The sequence below is a fragment of the Dermochelys coriacea genome, chromosome 25 (genome assembly GCF_009764565.3).
Source record: "Dermochelys coriacea isolate rDerCor1 chromosome 25, rDerCor1.pri.v4, whole genome shotgun sequence".
In the NCBI taxonomy this organism is placed as follows: Eukaryota; Metazoa; Chordata; order Testudines; family Dermochelyidae; genus Dermochelys; species Dermochelys coriacea.
In genome coordinates, this window is record NC_050092.1 from 11,096,191 (window position 1) to 11,115,692 (window position 19,502).

At 51.3% G+C, this 19,502-nt stretch overlaps 1 protein-coding gene across 1 annotated transcript; it reads left to right on the plus strand.

Moving 5' to 3' along the window:
• The first annotated feature begins 4,555 nt into the window (after positions 1-4,555).
• Positions 4,556-17,670, plus strand: KISS1R (KISS1 receptor). The gene is made up of 5 exons (XM_038384213.2): positions 4,556-5,362; positions 14,231-14,355; positions 14,886-15,021; positions 15,777-16,015; positions 16,679-17,670. Exons 1-5 carry the CDS (start codon positions 5,119-5,121, stop codon positions 17,033-17,035), a joined length of 1,101 nt encoding a protein of 366 aa, XP_038240141.1. The 5' UTR covers positions 4,556-5,118; the 3' UTR covers positions 17,036-17,670.
• Positions 17,671-19,502: the final 1,832 nt, after the last annotated feature.

Below are 19,502 nucleotides of genomic sequence, written 5' to 3' on the forward strand. Positions count from 1 at the left end.
GCACTGTCAATACTAAAGACCAGATATTGGGATGGAGTGTTAATTAAACCTGCGTATAACCAACTTATTGACCCTCCAATGGCCTGATGTTCCCAGCTAATTTCAGTGTTAAGTGTCCCCCCCGCCCCCCCATCTGCTTCCCTCTTCCTTCTCCTTAATTAATATGTAGTCCTTAATGGAGTTGATGTACTTGTAGAACATAAGGAGCTCTAACTATTCAATAAGCAGTCATTAGCAATGTAATTATTTTAATGTGTCTGGTCACTCAAGAGCCACTGAGCACCTCTTCAGAAATATAAGCCCTGCTTATATGGGATGTCATGACATACAACCTTTCAAGATTTAGAGTAGCAGCGATGTTAGTCTGTATTCGCAAAAAAAAAGGAGTACTTGTGGCATCTTAGAGACTGACAAATTTATTGGAGCATAAGCTTTCGTGAGCTTCATCGGAAGTGATCCAATGAAGTGAGCTGTAGCTCACGAAAGCTTATGCTCAAATAAATTTGTTAGTCTCTAAGATGCCACAAGTACTCCTTTTTTTTTGCGAATCTTTCAAGAATGCTCTTGTTAATGTTTGCAAGGGACTATTAAGGTAGGAAGCAATTGACTACCCAACGGAAGCTGAGGACATACAGTGTGCTCTCCGATGCACAGTGAAGCGACAGCAAGGAGAAAATGCCAACTACTTTGTGTGACAGTCGCCAGAGGTGGCGGTGTTTATGATGCTAGGTGCATGTGGGGGTCCTTGTGTGTTACCTGTGCCTGCAGGACTCAGACACAGGGCTCGTGCAGACTGGGATAGCGAGCAGTCTTCTGATGCTGTAAAAGGAGCCAGATTTTGGTACCTCTGGTTAGCTGAGACATTCTCTCCAAGTTCTCAGCTGGTGTACAGCCATCAGTGCCAACTCCTGCATCAGCTAGGGGAATGAGGAGATGCCACCAGCTGGCAGAATTCCACTTTGCCATGCCGGTCCTCAGCTGATATATGGCCCCTCAGGTACGTTTCCACTGCAATAAAAAATCTGAGGCACTGAGTCTCAGAGCCTGGGTCAACTGATTCCGGCTCATGGTGCTTAGGCTGCAGGGCTCAAAATTGTAATGTAGACATTCAGGCTTGGGGTCTGAGACCCTCCCCCCTTGTGGGATCTCAGAGCCTGAGCCCAAACATCTACACTGCAAGTATTAGCCTCGCAGCATGAGCCCTGTGAGCCTGAGTCAGCTGCTTCAAGTCTTTTATTGCTATGTAGATGTATCCGTAGGGACCATCCACCACTGGCATAAGTCAGAGCAGCCCCTAGGCTGTTCTAACTCATACTGAGGCAGTCAGAGACTGGGCCTCAGAATCAGATAACTGTAACTAGTTCCCTGGTTCTCCCCACTTTTTGAGTTGTGTAGAGCTTGGCAGTGGGAGAGAATCTGGGCCCGGGCTGGCATGGGGATCAGTGGATTCTCTGGGCCTTTAGAATCATCCTTGGAGAGCTGCACAAAGCTGTCTCAATCCAGGAGCAATTTGGTGCCTATTTTTCTCTGTAACCTTGGCAATATTTGTAAAATCCTGGCTGCAGAAGAATTATAACCTCAGGGCCCTGTGTGAGGCTGAGAAGAAGAAGGAAGAGCAGAAGGAGAAGGAGGAGATGGGGAAGGAGGAGGAGAAGAAGAAGATCAGATAAGTGGCAAGAGGGTGACCTGAGAGTCTGAGTACCAAACAATTACATCTGCTCTGAGGTGAGAGGACAGAATCAGTCAGGTCAGCCGGTGCTGCAGAGACACCAGATGACAATTCGGAGATGGGAGAGGGGCCTACACGGTGACATTAGTAGACCTCAGGCAAATGCATGTGTCCTTCTGGCTTCAAGAGGTGCCTGTTCCAGTGAGGCCAGGTGTAGGGGTGAGAGGCCGCAATGTCCACGTGCAAGGCAATGAGACTCTGTGTCCCCTACAGGCTCAAAGGCTAAAGCCAAGGGTGTGCCAAGGCCTTACGGGCCAGCGCTGAAGCAGGGACACCCTGAACAAAATCACGACACCCATTTCAATCCCTGCTTCTGATCCCCGGGATGGGGGAGGCTCATGGGCCAGCTCCTGCAGGGTGCTCAGCACCTCCTGAGAGTGCCTATTGATTTCAGTGGCAGTGGCAGCAATTCAGATATTTCTGGGGTGGGGGGAGGGGAATGCTGGTCCCCATGTTCAGCCCCCCTCCTCTCACAGACCCCACCTCTCTCTTACCCACACAGTGCACAAGCTGCTGCCCCCAAGAGCTGAACCGACAGCACCTGAACTTGCACCCCACTACATAGAAACCGACTCCCCATGCACCAGGTCATGGCACCATTGGATCTGGCCGCCCCTCTGTCAGGACAGAGGGACAGCTGGGCCAGATTTGAGCAGTGTTGCAACCCCGTGGGCCAGGTCACAACACCACTTGCTGCTATTTGGCCCAGTTGCTCCGCTGTCTGTGGCAATCACGCAGCTAGAGCGATGCTCTGGACAGCTGTAGCAGTGGCTGTCCTGGTTTAGTACAGGACCACAGCTTAAAAGTTCTCCAGCCATGCCCCCCTCACTCTTGGGCCTGTAGAATTTTAAGCAATTGCAAAAACCATGCAGAGGGGGTTATCACCCCCCAGCCCCAAATGGGCACCATTGTTCAGTGGGTGCCCAGCATCCTCCTGCACCAGGCCCTGGGTGCCTAGAAGCAGCCCTGTTCACTGCCCAATTCTAGCTGGCATGCACAGGTGAAAGAGAAGAAGGTTTCCATAGTCCTGAAGTCAATGGGAGTTAGGTGCTGAAATCCCTTTGAGAATATGGCCTGAGTGCTCTCTGGGATAGACCTTTTACCATCTCCACCTTTCATATTCAGCTCACACATGGGTCCTTTCTCACTTTAATTCCCCGCTGTTTTGCTGCTTTGCCTCTCTTCCCCCATCCCACCTCTCACATTCTCTCCTAGCCCTGCCGACTCCAGGCTTCAGCAGTGTTACAACATGTGCCATCTATGCACATTGTGTCTGTGTATGTCTGGCATCGGAAAGTCTTCATCAGCAGCACTAAAATCCCCTAAGGCCATGTCTACACCAGCACGTATGTCAGCAAAACTTTTTGTCGGGACAGCTGCACTGCTTGTACGCTGGTAAGTGTAGATATGGCCTAAGTTGAGCGCTGTTCTGTATCTGACAATGGACGCCTGGAGGTGGATCCATACCAGTTGGGGGGCTCATCTCCCACCAGACAGTGAATGCGTTTGATGCTGGCTTTCTGACACTGCATCAGCTTCTGTGCAAAGTTTTCTTTCCCCCGTCAGCCGTACTAATTTGGCCATTCTGCAATCACCAGCCAACAAGCAAGCACTAGCAGGCTGACAGCTGTTCCAGGGTCCTGCAAGATGCAACAGCTTTTTATTTGTTAATGCTACAGACAGCTAGCCCTTAGATCTCCCTGCTACATGAGAAGAATCTTTTCCCCTTCAACCATGATGATTACTGCCCAATTAGCTGGCTTTTAAAGTGTTAGCTGGTTGACAGCCACTCCTGGATCCCTCAAACTGAAATATTCTTTTTTTTTTTTAAAATGCTAGATATCATTAACCTTTGGAACTACCCCCCACATGACATTTCTGAAGCAAGAGTAATAAAAAAGGATCAGCTATCTATGTGGCTGAGACCAACAACTGATCTTACACTAGGTAAGATTAAAATGACCTGGGCTCTCAATCCTCATGCTTCAGGGTATAAAGTGATCAGCATCTGGGTTCATAAGTGCAGCCTCCCTTCATGGTGCAGTATTGTGTATTTAGGTGCATACCTTAGGGGGACACCTTTCTCTGAGGACTCTACTGGGGAAAGGAAGAGCTGGGCCATTGTAAGGTCTGTCCTGTAAACATAGTCTCAGTTGCACAGGGCATGACCTTTTCCACAGCCCTGAACCATGCAGTTAGGTCGACCTAGTCTCTCTGGGCCTCAGTTTCCCACCTGTGCAATGGGGATAACAGCCCTGCCTTACCTACAGGGTGCTGTGAGGTTCTCATCCTATGGTAGCAGGAGAAGCTTGGATGGATCTTCTCTTTATCCAAGGTACAAGGCGTTGGTAATACGATGTTTCCCCAAGAGATGCCCTGAGCTGAGAGAATAGAACCAGTCCACAAGAATACTTGGCATTTCCCCAGCGTCTTTCATTTTAAAGCACCTGATTCCTGACTGTTCACCCCACTCCCGTAGGGCCGGTAAATCTTATGCTCCCCGCTAGCTTTATTCCTGGGGGAGCCAAGGCGCAGAGAAGCTGAGGGTTGTGCCCCGGGTGATGGGGAGAGTCGGCAGGGAATGAACCCAGGAGTCTTGGCCTCTGAACTCCTGCACCTCACCCCCCCCCCTCTGACTGTGCATTTAAAAAAAAAACACTTTTGATTTCTTCTCAGCTGATGTTTATTTCTTTAACAGGGTCGGGGGCATCTCCGCGCGGCACCCCCAAGCAGAGAGAACAACTCCTGGACCTGGGGCAGCTCCCCACTGGGTGGGACTTTCCCACCGCCTCGGATCGGGAGCAGCAACCCCCTCCCCTCCCCGCGCCCGTCTCCCTGCGGACGCACCGCTCCCCAGAGGCGGTTCCCCCCAGGAAGGGCTCCCGGCGTCTCCACTACAAGAAGAGGGCGAGCGGGAAACCAGAGCGGATTCGGAGGGAGGCGGAGCAGAGGGGACGCGGCGTCCTCCTGAAGGGACTTTCTCTGCCTTTTTGGGCTTGATCCCTCCTAGGGCAGCGCTCGGACTCCTGGGTTCCCCGCCGCGGAGTTGCTGCTCCGGACGGAGGACGCGGGGTAGCAGCCTGCAGATTAGCTCAGGAGCTAAACCCCCCCCCCGCCGACCCCAAACTTCCTGAGCTACTTAGAGCCGCCCCTCGGGAAGGGAGCTCTCCAGGCTCGGGGAGTTCGGGTTGCTGAAGGCAGCGCTGGGAGAACCCCCCCCCCCCCCGACCCTAGGGGCGAGCGGGGAGGCTCCCTGGGGTTCCCTGGCAGGAGACCTGCCGGTTCCATTGGGTGTCAGGGCTAAGGAGAGAACCCAGGAGTCCTGCTAGCGAGCGGCCCCCTCCCACTCCAGGGAAAGGCAGGAGCCCTGAGCTCTGCGCCCCGGGACCATGCGGGGAGCATCTGCCAGCGCCCCGCTCAACGCCTCGCTCCTGCTCCCCAACCGCTCCTGCCCCGGGGGGCTGCTCTGCGCCAACAGCTCGGAGCCGCGGAGCCCCCCGCGCCTGGTGGACGCCTGGCTGGTGCCCCTCTTCTTCGCCGTGCTGATGGCGCTGGGGCTGGCGGGCAACTCCCTGGTCATCTACGTGATCACCAAGCACAAGCAGATGAGGACGGTCACCAACTTCTACATCGGTGGGGCTGGGCGCGGGGGCGCGGTGGGGCGGGGCGCGCTGGGGCTGGGCGCGCTGGGGCTGGGAAGGGGAGTGGCTGAGCACCTGAGTCTGGGGTCAGAGAGCCCCAAGGCTGGAGACTGGGTCCTGGCTGCTGGGCACCCCCGGCAGAGTCCTGGGCAGGGAGAGCGCGAGCCTTACGCAGCCCCATAGTTCTGTGTGCAATTGTTCCCCACCTGATCTTGCAGCTGGGTCCCTCAAGATTCCGAGCTGGGGGTGTGTGTGGGGGGAGCTGTCCTTTGCCTCTTGAGCCCTCCATGCTCTGATGCCATGGGAACCCACAGTGAGAGGGAAGGATGGGTTCCTCGAACCCCTGCATTTCATACCCACTTCCCTCCCTTTACTTCTCCCCCTTTCCTGCGCTGTGCACCTCCACACCTCCTTGGGGAGGCTGTTATTATTTGTATGACCGTGACACCCAGTCCAGGGCCAGAACCCCACTGTGCTTGGCGTTGCACAAAGAGAACAAAACTCAAAACGCGCCTGATGCGATCGGGCAGTGCAGAGGGACAGCGGAACTGCTCCTACCCCCTTGGAGACTCCCGCTTTGATAGCCCAGGGATGCAGATTCCTTGTACACTTTATTATTTGTTTCAGAGTAGCAGCCCTGTTAGTCTGTATTCACAAAAAGAAAAGGAGTACTTGTGGCACCTTAGAGACTAACAAATTTATTAGAGCATAAGCTTTCGTGAGCTACAGCTCACTTCATCCTTGAGAGTGTGTGGCACAAGCTGTCAGCATAGTCTGTGTGGTATGTAGATTGTAATGGATTTTTTACCTTCAGTCCTTTCGGTATGATGTCCGAAGATGAAGAGGAAGATGATATCTGACTGTATCTGTACGAGTTTTTTCATGAAGTTGACAGATTTCCACTCTATACAGCTAAATTCAGTGCCTTGCATAATGACAGGTTTCAAAGTAGCAGCCGTGTTAGTCTGTATTCGCAAAAAGAAAAGCAGTACTTGTGGCACCTTAGAGACTAACAACAGCTCACTTCATCCTGTAGCTCACGAAAGCTTATGCTCTAATAAATTTGTTAGTCTCCAAGGTGCCACAAGTACTGCTTTTCTTTTTATTATTTGTATTACCATAGTGCCTAGGACCTCTGATCATGGGCCATCTTCCCAAGGGTTAGTCTCTGGGGCTTGCGTTACATTTTCACATGTTCGCTCCCTCCGGGGGATCTGGCTGCTCTGGCTCGTTTGGGGACACACACACAGAGCCTGGCTGGACCCTCCCAGAGGTTGCTCACTCCTCTCACACACGCCGTTCAGGATGGGCCCACGTGCCCCAGTTGCATTTGTCATTCAGGGCCACCCCCCGTTATCCTGTCCCCAGCATCCTGAAAGCTAACAGCAACCTTTGTCTTGCTTTGGCTTCCTGGCCTGAGGCTGATAGATTTGTGTGTAGGCAGAAGGCAGGGTTTGGGCTTGACCCATGAGTTTAACTGGACAAGGCTCCAGACCCTATTGCTCAGAGGGGAGTCCGTCCAGATGAGACTCACACCCTCCCTGTTCTCCAAGGACTCAATCCCACTCCCGGACTGTTTGCCCTTCCTTCTGCTGAGTACAGAGAGAAGCAGTTGCTAGAACACCCCTGGGGTTCGCACAGACCCACTGCCTGGCTCCATCTCTCGAGCAGGGAGGGAGAATGACACATGCTCAGTTCAATGGGACTGTATGGGCAGGACAAGCCAAGCTAAATATAAGACCCCTTCAGGTGTGGGGCGTTGGTACAACCCACCCAGGATAGCACCACACTGCAGGGTGGGGTGGGATGTGGGGGAGAGGCTTTGATTCCCTTTGCCATCCATTCCTGGGGGCAGTTTGTTATGATCCTTCCTTCCTTGCAGTCAGGTGATGCTTAACTCTGAACCACGCCCTGTTTAGCTTTGCCTCTGTCCTCTTGCTGTTTTAACCATTTTAATGGCTTTGCTTTTGAAATAAGCCCCTGGGTGGGAGTTTTGATATATGTAATAATGATGCTGTTTAAGTGCCAGGGGGCGGGGATCACCTTTTGTTCTGTGTGCTTACAGCACCGTACACATGGGGTCCTGGGCCTTGACTGGGGCTAATAGGAACTACTATCAACAATCAGCACCAGCGTCTTTAGTAATCGTGGTAGCGTTGCTGCCGCTGACACAGACGCGCCATGAGATACATTGTGGTTATCGTCTCAGCAAAGAGCAACAACCCTGTTCACAATTTGTGATCCATGGATGATCTGAACTTAGATGGATGGTCACAAAGGGAGATACTGAGACTGAGGAAATGTGGAGAAAAGTTTGGTGAAGATAGGAAGCTACAGTTGGCTTGGCTAAATGTGCATTAACATCTGTAAAGAGAGGGGGAAGTGTCCAATTAAATGGCATACAAGTTACCAAATGTACTATCTGAGATACCTTGCAGCAGGACCCCAGCAAATGCCTTAAAATCAGGGAACTGTCAGAACTTCAACACAAGGAAGTCAAAGAAAAAGTGAGGAAAGAACGTTGCAGACAAATAAGAACTGCTCTAAGGCTAAAATTCAGCTAGAAAAATTTGATCCAAGCCATTAGTAGAATGATACACTGCCAGAGTGTTCAAGTAAGAATCAAGAGGAGAAGAAAAAATTAACTTCCAAACAAGAAATCTCCTGGTGATTCATAATCTAATGGCTATCAATCAAGACATGGACAGGATGTGCATCTCACGATGTGAGGGAGCAGAGGGTCTGCTATCAGTGGAGGGAGCAATGGACAATGAAGAATATAACATCAATATATATTAGGAGTCAGCCAGAGTTGAAGATCATCTGGTAGCGTTAAAAAGCAATGGCCGAGCCTGCGTCCCAGCCCAAGAAAGCATGAGATAAAAGAGAAAGCAAATTGTCAGAGAAAGACTCAAAAGATTTACACAGAATTCAATGCGCAGGCAGTGGCAAGAGAGTGAACCCATTAGCAGTTGAAGATTCACGCTGATGGATGGATGCCTCAAAAGAGAGGGAGCGTATTCCAGAGCAGTCCTTCAGGGTTAATTTCCTTTGAAACAAAATTGACCTACAGAATTATTTGCGCTATTTAACCTCTTTTTCAAGGGCCTGGAGGAAAACATAAAATCTCGCTGCTAAAGCTTGCAGCTGACCCCCAAAATTGCAGGTGTGGTAAGTAACGCAGAAGACAGGTCACTTATTCAGAGCAATATGGATCACTTGGGCTCAAGCAAACAATATACGTTTTAATACTGCTCAGTGTAAACATATGCAGCTGAAAACAAAGAATGTAGGCCAGGATGGGGGTCTCTCTCCTGGGAGGCAGGGACTCTGTAAAAGATTTGGGGGCTGTGGTGGATAATCAGCTGATTAAGAGCTCCCAGTGCCATACTGCAGTCAAAAGAGCTAATGCGATCCTGGGAGGCATAAACAGGGGAATCTCGAGTAGGATCAGAAAGGCTATTTTACCTCTGTATTTTACACTGGTGCGACCGCTGCTGGAATCCTGTGTCCAGTTCTGGTGCCCACAATTCAAGAAGGGAGTTGATAAATTAGAGGGGCTTCAGAGAAAAATCTCAAGAATGATTAAAAGGTTAGAAAACCTGCCTTAGAGTGATAGACTCCAGAAGCTCAATTTATGTAGCTTAACAAAGAGAAGGTTAAGGGGTGACTTGATCACAGTCCATAAGTACCTACATGGGGAACAAATATTTAATAATGGGCTCTTCAAACTAGCAGAGAAAGGTTGAACATGATCCAGTGGCTGGAAGTTGAAGCTGGACAAATTCAGACTGGAAATAAGGCGTAAAATGTTAAGGGTGAGAGTGATTAATCAAAAAGAAAAGGAGTACTTGTGGCACCTTAGAGACTAACAAATTTATTAGAGCATAAGCTTTCGTGAGCTACAGCTCACTTCATCGGATGCATTTGGTGGAAAAAACCAAATTTGTTTTTTCCACCAAATGCATCCGATGAAGTGAGCTGTAGCTCACGAAAGCTTATGCTCTAATAAATTTGTTAGTCTCTAAGGTGCCACAAGTACTCCTTTTCTTTTTGCGAATACAGACTAACACGGCTGCTACTCTGAAACCAGTGATTAATCAGTGGAAGAATTTGCCTAGTGTCGTTTTGGATTCTCCACCACTGACAATTTTTAATGTTTTCCTAAAAGATCTGATCTAAAATTTATTTTGGGGCAGTTTTCTGGCCTGGGCTATACAGAAGGTCAGTCGAGCTCAGTGGTTCTCAACCAGGGGTATGTGTACCCCTGGAGGTACACCGAGGTCTTCCAGGGGGTATTCAACTCATCTAGATCAGGGAGTGGTGGGATGGGTTTAGGGGGGTTGCAAGTGCATTGCTGGCATTAGGGGGTGGCAAGCAGGGCAACTGCCTGGGGTCCCCACACCAAAAGGGACCCCACAAAGCTAAGTTACAAGCTGGGGCTCGGGCTTCAAACAAGGCTCACAAGTGAAAAACAAGTTCAAGTACCACACTGAAGTGTAAGTACAATATTTATATTAGGGCTGGCAAGCGATTAAAAAAATTAATTGCGTGATTAATCACACTTTTAAACAATAATTGAATCCCATTTATTTATACAGTGTTCACTTTATATTTATTTTTAGTACAAAAATTTTCACAGTAAAAAACAAAATAAATAGTATTTTTCAATTCATCTAATACAAGAACTGTAGTGCAATCGCTTTATCATGAAAGTTGAACTTACAAATGTAGAATTATGTACAAAAAATAACTGCATTCAAAAATAAAACAATGTAAAACTTTAGCGCCTCCAAGTGCACTCAGTCCTACTTCAGCCAATCTCTCAGACAAACAAGTTTGGTTACAATTTGCAGGAGATAACGCTGCCTCCTTCTTGTTTACAATGTCACCTGAAAGTGAAAACAGGCATTCGCATGGCATTGTTGTAGCTGGCATTACAAGATAATTACGTGCCAGATGCGCTAAAGATTCATATGTCCCTTCATGCTTCAACCACCATTCCAGAGGACATGATGACGAGTTCTTCTCGATAATGATCCAAAGCAGAGTGGACTGATGCATGTTCATTTTCATCATCTGAGTCAAATGCCACCAGCAGAAGGCTGATTTTCTTTTTTTTTTGATGGTTTGGTTTCTGTAGTTTCCACATTGGAGTGTTGCTCTTTTAAGACTTCTGAAAACATGCGCCACACCCCATCCTGACCAGATTTTGGAAGGCACTTCAGATTCTTAAACCTTGGGTCTAGTGCTGTGGCTATTTTTAGAAATCTCATATTGGTGCCTTCTTTGCGTTCTGTCAAATCTGCAGTGGAAGTGTTCTTAAAATGAACATGGGCTAGGTCATCATCCGAGACCGCTATAACATGAAATCTAGGGCAGAATGCAGGTAAAACAGAACAGGAGCTGCTCAAGCACACGTAGGAGTGAGAGCAGGGCTTAATTTGTGCCGGGGCTTGCCAGAACTGAACCTCAGAACCTCTGTATGCCTAGCAGTTCGTAGCCCTGGCACCTCTGGGCCTGGCAGTTCGTAGCCCCGGCACCTCTGGGCTTGCCACATCAGTTATGAAAGTAAACAAATTGCTTGAGCCCCGCTGCCCCGGCACGCCACCTTTTTCATTACAAATTAAGCACGGAGTGAGAGGCATCATGATCAGTGCCCTCAAGAAGATGAAGGCACTGCGAAACTTGAAGGAAAGTCAAAGGAGAACTTGGGCCTTTGAGCCCCCTCCAGCGCAAGGATTCTGCAGAGGGTTTAACAAAACTCCTGACAACCCAAATCTTCGGAGTCCGTTCATGGAGACCAATTATTAGTGTCTCCGGGGGAGACATTTTAGGCAGGAACTTTCCCCTTTTTGTGCTTGAAGATCTTGTACGTTGTGATGGCTAGTTGTTAAAAACAAAACCAAACCAAACGTCCCCAATACAGAGGGATATTAATTCATTCATTCATTCCATGGTGCTTTGAAGACATTGGGCTTAATCCTGCTAGTCGACTCAGGTGACACTTCCGTAGGGTTTTGGCCAGCCGGACTGGGCCCTAAGATGCTAAGTATTGCTATCACTGTCGTAGACTCTTGGACACGGGTGTCGTGGTATCTAAGGTGATGCAGAAGAGCCGGAATCGGTTGTTATGAAGGTAACGGGGCTTCCGCACTGAAGCTCCTCGGCACAGACAGACCCTGTGGTTCTCTCTGGCTTTCTAGCTGCACTTCCTCGTGTCCCCATATTGGGGTTTCTCTATGCCCAGGAGCTGGAAGTGACTGCTGGTAACAATGCAAAATTCTGCCCAGCCAGGGGAAATTACAGGCCATTTTCTAAGGGAAAAGTACTGTGGGAATACTAGGAAGGAGGCTGCTTGGAGGTTGAGAATCGGCCCTAGGGAAGATCCGTATCTCTGAGAGCCCATACGAGTAATATAGCATCCAGACTTGTGACCCGGCTATTCTGCCCCGGAGTCCCACCTCTCCCTTCACCCCAGCAATCTCCGCTCCTCCTAGCCACAGGCATCAGTTACAACAGGTAGCCGCACGCCGGTTATTTGTTGCTTTGCATCTAGTTTCTTTGGAGAGATTTTGATCTTTTTGTGATGCCCAATGACAGAAAATTAGAGTCTAAAGTCTGCCTATCCCAGTCCCTCTCCTGCCATCCTTGCATCTGCTGCTTTTACAATTAATCTCCTGGCTCATTGTGAGAATCTCCTGTTCTGTGTGCAGTAACTCAGGTTTCCGAGAGCTTTTTCCTCAGCTAAAATATTGAGGGGCCTGATCTGACACAATAGAATCAATAGGGGCCTGATCTGCAGCTGCCCTGTGCTTTCTGTTCTCATTTACACCTGTGCAAAGTGGATGCAAGATCAGCTCACAGGTTTCCACTCACTGGTGTATGGGGTCAGTGACCAGACAAAGCGCCAGACAGCGCTGGATCAGGCCCTTCCAAATGTCATCACCCCTTGCAGTGCAAGTAAGAGCAGGCACCTGGGATAGGACGGTGAAGTAAGTGACATTCAGCTGTACCGAACCGGCTGAAGCTGCATGAACGTCTTCACCTGACTAAGGCAGCTCTGGTCAGTGCTGCGTGGGCAAAGCAAACCTTCAGGGTGGCCCCACATAGCTTGTACATCCCTTATGGAAGCGCTGTCAATCCATCGGTGCTTACCAGAACCCTGCTGCAGTCCAGGAGCACAGGGGTTAACCAGGACATCCCAGCTGAACCTGAAATGAGCCAATACCGCAACGCCCCCTGACTCAGAGGAAACCCTGGTCCTGGGGGATATTGACTTTCTTGACCTTGATTGCTTTAAAAAATTATCGACGTGCAATGCATTAGAGAGAGAGGGCTGGTGCCTGGTGTAAATCAGCATAATCCCATTGAAAGCAATGTCGCTATGCCTATTTACCCCAGCTGAGGACCAAGGTTACATAGATCCTCTTCCCAGCCCCAGGAGGGAGGTAAGTGTGATCCCCTTTCTATAGATGAGGAAACTGAGGCACAAGAGGGGTTTGATGACTTGTCTCAGGCTGCACAGCGAGCCAAGTGTCAGAGATGAGATTAGATTTTAGGAGTTCCTGGCTCCCAGCCCCATGCTCTAAGCACTAGACCTTGTTGCCGCTTGATGCTGACGTTACTAGAAACTCCCCCTCTGTACACCTCGCAAATCTCACTCCAGGTGCTCTTTGCATATGGCCCTGATCCAGCAAGGAGCCAAGCAGCATCCGGGAAGCACTCAGTATCCTCCAGGCTCAAACTTCCACTCCGCTAGAGTAATTACTGCCCCTTAGCCAGTGTCAAGGCTCTGTGCCGTCAGGGATGGGGCTCAACGCCAAACCCTGGGCTCCCAGCCCCCCCACCCTGGGGTTAACTCACAGGGGCAAGTCTGAGACGGTTGAGAGACTATTGTGACGGGGTGTGACTTACACCTTCTTCCAGCCCTTCATTGTGTATGTAGATTTCCTCTTGCACTGGTGTAAACCTGGAGTAACACCCCTAAAGCCAATGGAGTTAATCCAGATTCATACTAGCATACAGGAGACCCTTCCTCTCTTTTACAGCCAGTGGGCCCTTAGACACCCCAATTTCCCCTCACACATTTCCTCTGAATTTGGCCTACTGGGTGTAGTGGAACCTGAGAGGGAATCAAAGCTGATTTAATCCACAGGCACAGGAGCTGGACAATGGAGTTATAAGCTTGATGCAGGTGATGTTCTCTGGTCCCTTGCAGATCTTCGGCTGGTGCAAATTGACCCAGCTTCATTGACTTCACTGGAGCAGTGGCAATTCCCATCCGTGGAGACACAGCCCCTGTGAATCTGTGGGTGCAGCCAGGAAAGCCACTAACAGAGGGGTGGAAATAGAAAGGCTCCAAGTCTGGTGCTCTCTGCCCCGGACCATGCCACTGCAGGTGGAACCACACAGTATTGGCTGCAGTGGAGACTGGCCCTTTATGTGGGGTGAAGAGGAGGGGAAATAAATCAAGGTCTGCTGCATCAATAGAAAGAGGGTCAGTTGTTCTGGACACGTCCATTTCCCAGCAGCAAAGTCTTTGTTTCAGATCCGTTGTTGCCAGAATGGCAGGGGGGTGATGAGAACTGGAACAGGAAAGGCCAGCTTGTTTGCCTTTTAAATTGACCCCATCGCTGCCATATCTAAGCACCTCGCCATCTTTAATGGATTTAGCCCCACCACACCCCTAAGAGGCTGTTCTCCCCATCACACAGGTGGGAAACTGAGGCACAGAGCTACTAAGTGACTTGCCCAAGTGGCATAGGGAGCCTGTGGCAGAGGCAGGATTTGAACCAAGGCCTCCTAAGTCCAAGGCCTGTCCCCTAATCACAGCATGACCCTTTCTTTCTTTTGACAGCCAACCTTGCCACCACAGATATTATCTTCCTGGTGTGCTGTGTGCCGTTCACTGCCATGCTGTATCCCCTTCCTGGCTGGATCTTCGGGGAGTTCATGTGCAAGTTTGTCAATTACATCCAACAGGTGAGGCGTTGGCTTAGGGCTTCGCTCACTACTGTGGGCAGTGCTGGGGTGACTGCGGGGGGGGGTTTAGTCTTCAAAAGAGACTGCCTGGTCAGCAACAGGACGAGCTTTGTCCTCTCCTTCCACGCAGGCACCTCACACGTATATTTCTCATGCAGTTGCACAACAGGGCACACACCCATGCCTTGCATGGGTGCGAGCCATACACACACATGGCCTATGAGCATTCTATACAAACAGAAAAGTTAGATAAAAAACATACTCTTGCTGGAAGGTTGCAGCATAACACGACTTTATGATAAACACACTGACCATTTCCAACACACCACACCACACAAACCGAGGTCATCGGCTTCCAAGAGTAGAATACTCAGACACAGAGAGCCAGATACTCAGCTGCTGTGTATTGCTGTATCTCTGCTACAGTCGATCTGGTGCAAACAATGTGTGGGGAGGGTGTGTGGATGTGTGGTTCCCCAGCCAACTCCACTCCAATACGCTCCCCTCTCCACTCCTACCTCCTCTGGCAGGTCTCCGTGCAGGCCACCTGCGTCACCCTGACGGCCATGAGCGTGGATCGCTGGTACGTGACCGTGTTCCCACTGCGCTCTCTACGCCAGCGCACCCCGCGCGTCGCTGTCGCCATCAGCCTGGGCATCTGGATCTGTGAGTAGAGCCGGCATGGGTAGGGGAGACTGGGGAAACGTGGCCCTCCTGAAGTGGTGCCGGGTAGCTGGGGTGAGCTGGCCAGGAGGGGCTGTCACTGGCGCTCTCAGAGGAGGAAGGGGGGATGGAGAGATCCATGTGGGGATGAGGGGACAGAGCCTGCTGGGTAAGGACCCCTTTATTTTTTAAAGAAACCACCTAGAACCATTTATGCAACCCCCGGCCCAACCTCTGACCCAATAAATGTCAGGGTTCAAATGAAATGGGACCTGCATCTGAACCACCCCTGGGTGTGGTTTGCAAAGCCAAGCCCTACCTGGGGAGATTGGGGGGTGGTTCAAGGATGGGGCTGAAATAGGAATTTGGGGGGATGTAAGAAGGGAGGGGACAGCTGTAACACAGGCATGAGCTGAAGCTGCTGGCTGTATCAAGTGGAGTCCTTCCCCACCCTTGGGGAATGGACCGTTGGCACCTATCATCCTCATAACCTGGTTCTGACCCTTCCCTTTGTCCCTCCAACTCATTCCCCCTGCGACCCATGATCCTTCCTGGTTCTGGTTCGGGTCTGTCCCTCCATCCTGCTCCCCCACTGGCTGTGACCTTGGATTGAGTCTGTCCCTCCATCCTGCTCCCCCACTGGCTGGGATCCTGGTTCTGGTTTGGTTCAGTTCAGTCCCTGCATCCCCTGCTGACCACTAAAGCAAGCACCCAGCCTGGCACTGGGTCACTGACTCTGGCCTTGCTGCCCACGGCAGGTTCCTTTATTGTCTCCACCCCGGTGCTGATGTACAACAGGTTGACGGAGGGCTACTGGTTCGGGCCGCAGACCTATTGCAGTGAGTCCTTCCCCTCCGCCTCCCACGAGAAGGCCTTCATCCTTTACAACTTCCTGGTCGTCTACCTGCTGCCCTTACTGACCATCTGTGTCTGCTACATGGCCATGCTCTACCAGATGGGACATCCCACCGTGGAGCCCATCGATAACAACTACCAGGTACCTGGCTCCTCCCCCCTGCACTCCCCACACACACCCGTAGGGGGCGTGTGCATGCGTAGATCTACATAAGACCTGCTCTCCAGAGACTTTGAGCACCCACGGCTCCCACTGGCTCCAGCAGGAGTTGATGGTGCTCAGGACTCCTCGACCACAGGACCAGATTCATCCCTGGCCTCTGTATCCAACGGTGCATGTACAGTGATGCTCGGGTGCATGGCCTGTGTCTACAGATACTTGCATATACATGCACCTGTGTCCACATGCTTGTGAACAACACATGCTGCCATTTGCACACATACACCCACCGTTTTGTTTGCACATGAATGGACGCAGAGGCACCCACCGATACTTGCACGTGTGACCCACTCCATGTGATGCTCTGTTGCCCCCGGTGGTGGCCCATAACTAGAGGGGGTTTAAGCTTGCCATGGCACTTTCTTTTAGTTCAGGCAGCAGAGGTTCATGTTCTCCAATCCAGAGGTCCCAGGTTCAATCCCCACTGCCAACCACCTCCTAGGGGTGTGGTGTTATACACACATGCAGCCACTTGTGTGTATACCTCTTTGCACATGTCCACCCACTGGCATGATGGCTCAACTCCCACCAGAGCTGCCTGGCTGTGAATGCTAACACACACACCCTGTCTCTGTGGCTTGCAAGGTGCAGCAGCTGGCTGAGCGCTCCGAGGTGATGCAGGCCAAGATCTCCCGCATGGTGGCCAGCATCGTGGTACTCTTCACCATCTGCTGGGGGCCCGTGCAATTCCTCATCCTCGTCCAGGCCTTCAGCCCCAGCTTCCAGCGCAACTACTACATCTACAAGGTGAAGATCTGGGCCCACTGCATGTCCTACACCAACTCCTCCGTCAACCCGATCGTTTACGCCTTCATGGGCCTCAACTTCAGGAAAGCCTTCAAGAAGGTCTTCCCCTTCATCTTCAAGCAAAAGGTGGGCTGCACCAATGCGGGCAACACCAACATCAACACCGAGATGCACTTCGTGTCCTCGGGCACATAGGGGGGTGGACATGCCCCTCCCTGCCCAGAACATGAGACCAGATGACTCTCTTTGCTGATAAGCACTTGCAGCTCATAGAGCCTTTCATCCCAAACTGCTTTACAAACCATCTCACTCACCATTGTAATGCAGCCACCTCTGGAGTGGAAGGCAGCAGCTGTTTGTATAGCCCAGAGCAACACTGCCTGGCAGTTTAGGACAGAAAGTGAAGGAGGACACTCCGAAGGAGAGGCAGGCAGGCAGTATGTAATTACCCTGAAGAGACCAGGGCTAAATGGCTAAACCATTCCCACTAAAAATGGCCTGGGACTTTTAACCCGCACAGAAACAGAACCTCTGCCTTTCCTTTGAAAGATGTGCTTCTGAGGGCATTCAGCGCCAAAAAATTAACAATTCTGCGCACAATATTTTAAAATTCTGCAAGTTTTATTTGTCATTAAATACAGGGGCTCCAGCATGGCAGTGGGGAGCACAGACCACGGGCTGCACGAAGGTGGAAGATCACCCTGCAGCCCCCCCATCCTCGCCCCCGGGACCTGGACTCAGTGGTGAGGCTGCACCTGACCCTGACACAGCACAAGGCCTGGGCTTGCCCCAGAAACACCTTCTGCACCAAGCACACCAGGTGTGGGACAGGCAGGCTCAACCAGGCAGAATGCAAGAGTGGAGGGGCTCAGTGTGGGGGGATCCAGGTCTGGGGTGAGAGAATTCTGTGTGGGACAATCTGGGAGCAGGCAGCTCAGTGGTGAATCTAGATGTGGGGGATCTGGATGCACAGGCTCATGGGGGGGGGGGTTTCCAGGTGCATGGGCAATGGGACTCTTCCAGGTGAAGGTGGGTGGGGCTCAGTGGAGGGGTCTGGGTGTGGGGTCTCCGCAGGGGGGCCTGGGTGCTGGGGGAGTGGGTCTTGGTGGGTGGGGGTCTGCGTGCAACTAGTTGGGGGTCAGTTGCATGGGGATCTGGATGTAAGGGATCAGGGGGGTGCAGGGCAGGGGCTCATCAGGGTGGGGGTTTGAGTGCAGGGAACTCAGTGGGGAGTTGTCTGGGTGCACAGGTGGGGGGGGCCAGAAGCAAGGGGTCTGGGTGGAAGGTGCTCCAGATGCAGGGGTTGAGGTTCCATGGAGTGGGGTTGGGTTCAGGTATGGAGGGCTAGTGGGGTACAGAGTTAGGCTTGGCGTCAGTGTCTGGGTATGGGAGGTCTGGATGCGTGGGGGTTGGGCAGATGGGGGATCAGGTCCCCATACAGTGACCCCTCTCCCCGCAGCTGAGGAGCGATGGGGGGAGGATGCTGAGCTTCCTGCAGCTGGTGGGAGGTTCGGGGGGGGGGGTCTGACACAGCCCCAGCCACACCTTGCAGAGGAAGAGGAAGTCCTGTCCTCTCCTGCCTCCAGCCAGCCAGGATTAGCAGCTGATCCTGGCTCAGGGTAGGAGCCACTGGCAGGGGTGTCCCCAGCCCTGCAATGATTTACCTCTCCGCCAGCTGCTTGAAATGATGTACCTATGCAGCTAGGGAGTGGTGCGTGACTCCTCTTGCAGCTTCCCTTTGCTTCCCTGTCAGAAAGTCATTTTTCTTCAGGGAAGCGAAGACATTGGCAGGGGACATGAATTATGTGCATGCGCAGTGGCGCAGAATTCCCCTAGGAGTAAAGATGTCACCCTCCCTCCAACAGCACCAAGCTCACTCAGTGGAGGAGAGCGCCACTTTCTGGATCACTAGCAGCACCTTGGATGTTACTTAAGTCTCCCATCTAAGTGGGGTCCAGCAAGACCATCCAGTAGCTCAGCCCAAGCTCCTTATTGTACGTCCTGCTGATGGACTTGTTGTGTAATTCACCCATCGTGTTAGACCTGGCTGCAGGGAAAGGTTCATATCTCAAATCCAGAGAATTGCTTCTGTCATATAAACACTAGACTGGGCTGGTTTCCAGAGGCACTCACCTAGGGTCAATGAAAACCCAACCATCTCCCTACAAATCCTCCCAGCCGTGGCCATTGAAAACTGGGGACCATCATTAAGGACTCACTTAATGGAGGGTTTGGGAATAAACTTTTCCTGGGGTCAGGTCTAACTTAAGTAATTATGTGGCTCCCATCACCACTGCATCTGGCCACCTCACACTCTTAGCCTCCCATCCTCTGGTCATGCAGAGAATTATGGGAACTGTTATCCCCTTTATACAGAGGGGGAACTCAAGCACAGAGAAGTTAAGTGACTTGCCTAAGGTCACACAGGGAGCCAGTAGCAGAGCAAAGACACAAACATGGCTTGCCAGGATGCACGTCTAGTGTCCTAACTGCTAGGCCAGGTTCTTCCTGTGGAAGCTCGTCCACCTTTCTCTGAAGCAGCTGGTACTGGCCACTCTCAGAGATGGGCTACTCAGCAGCCCCTCTGGACTGATCCAGCCTGGCTGTTCCTGTCCTTAAAAAGGCTCTGAGAGAGCCTGCTACTGGGAGACTGCCTTGAGCG

Excerpts from the sequence above, each read along its gene's own strand:
- KISS1R (XM_038384213.2), top strand. The coding sequence starts at position 5,119 with ATGCGGGGAGCATCTGCCAGCGCCCCGCTCAACGCCTCGCTCCTGCTC. Across the intron at positions 14,356-14,885 it reads TTGTCAATTACATCCAACAG|GTCTCCGTGCAGGCCACCTG; the intron begins GTGAGGCGTTGG and ends CTCCTCTGGCAG. Across the intron at positions 15,022-15,776 it reads CAGCCTGGGCATCTGGATCT|GTTCCTTTATTGTCTCCACC; the intron begins GTGAGTAGAGCC and ends TGCCCACGGCAG.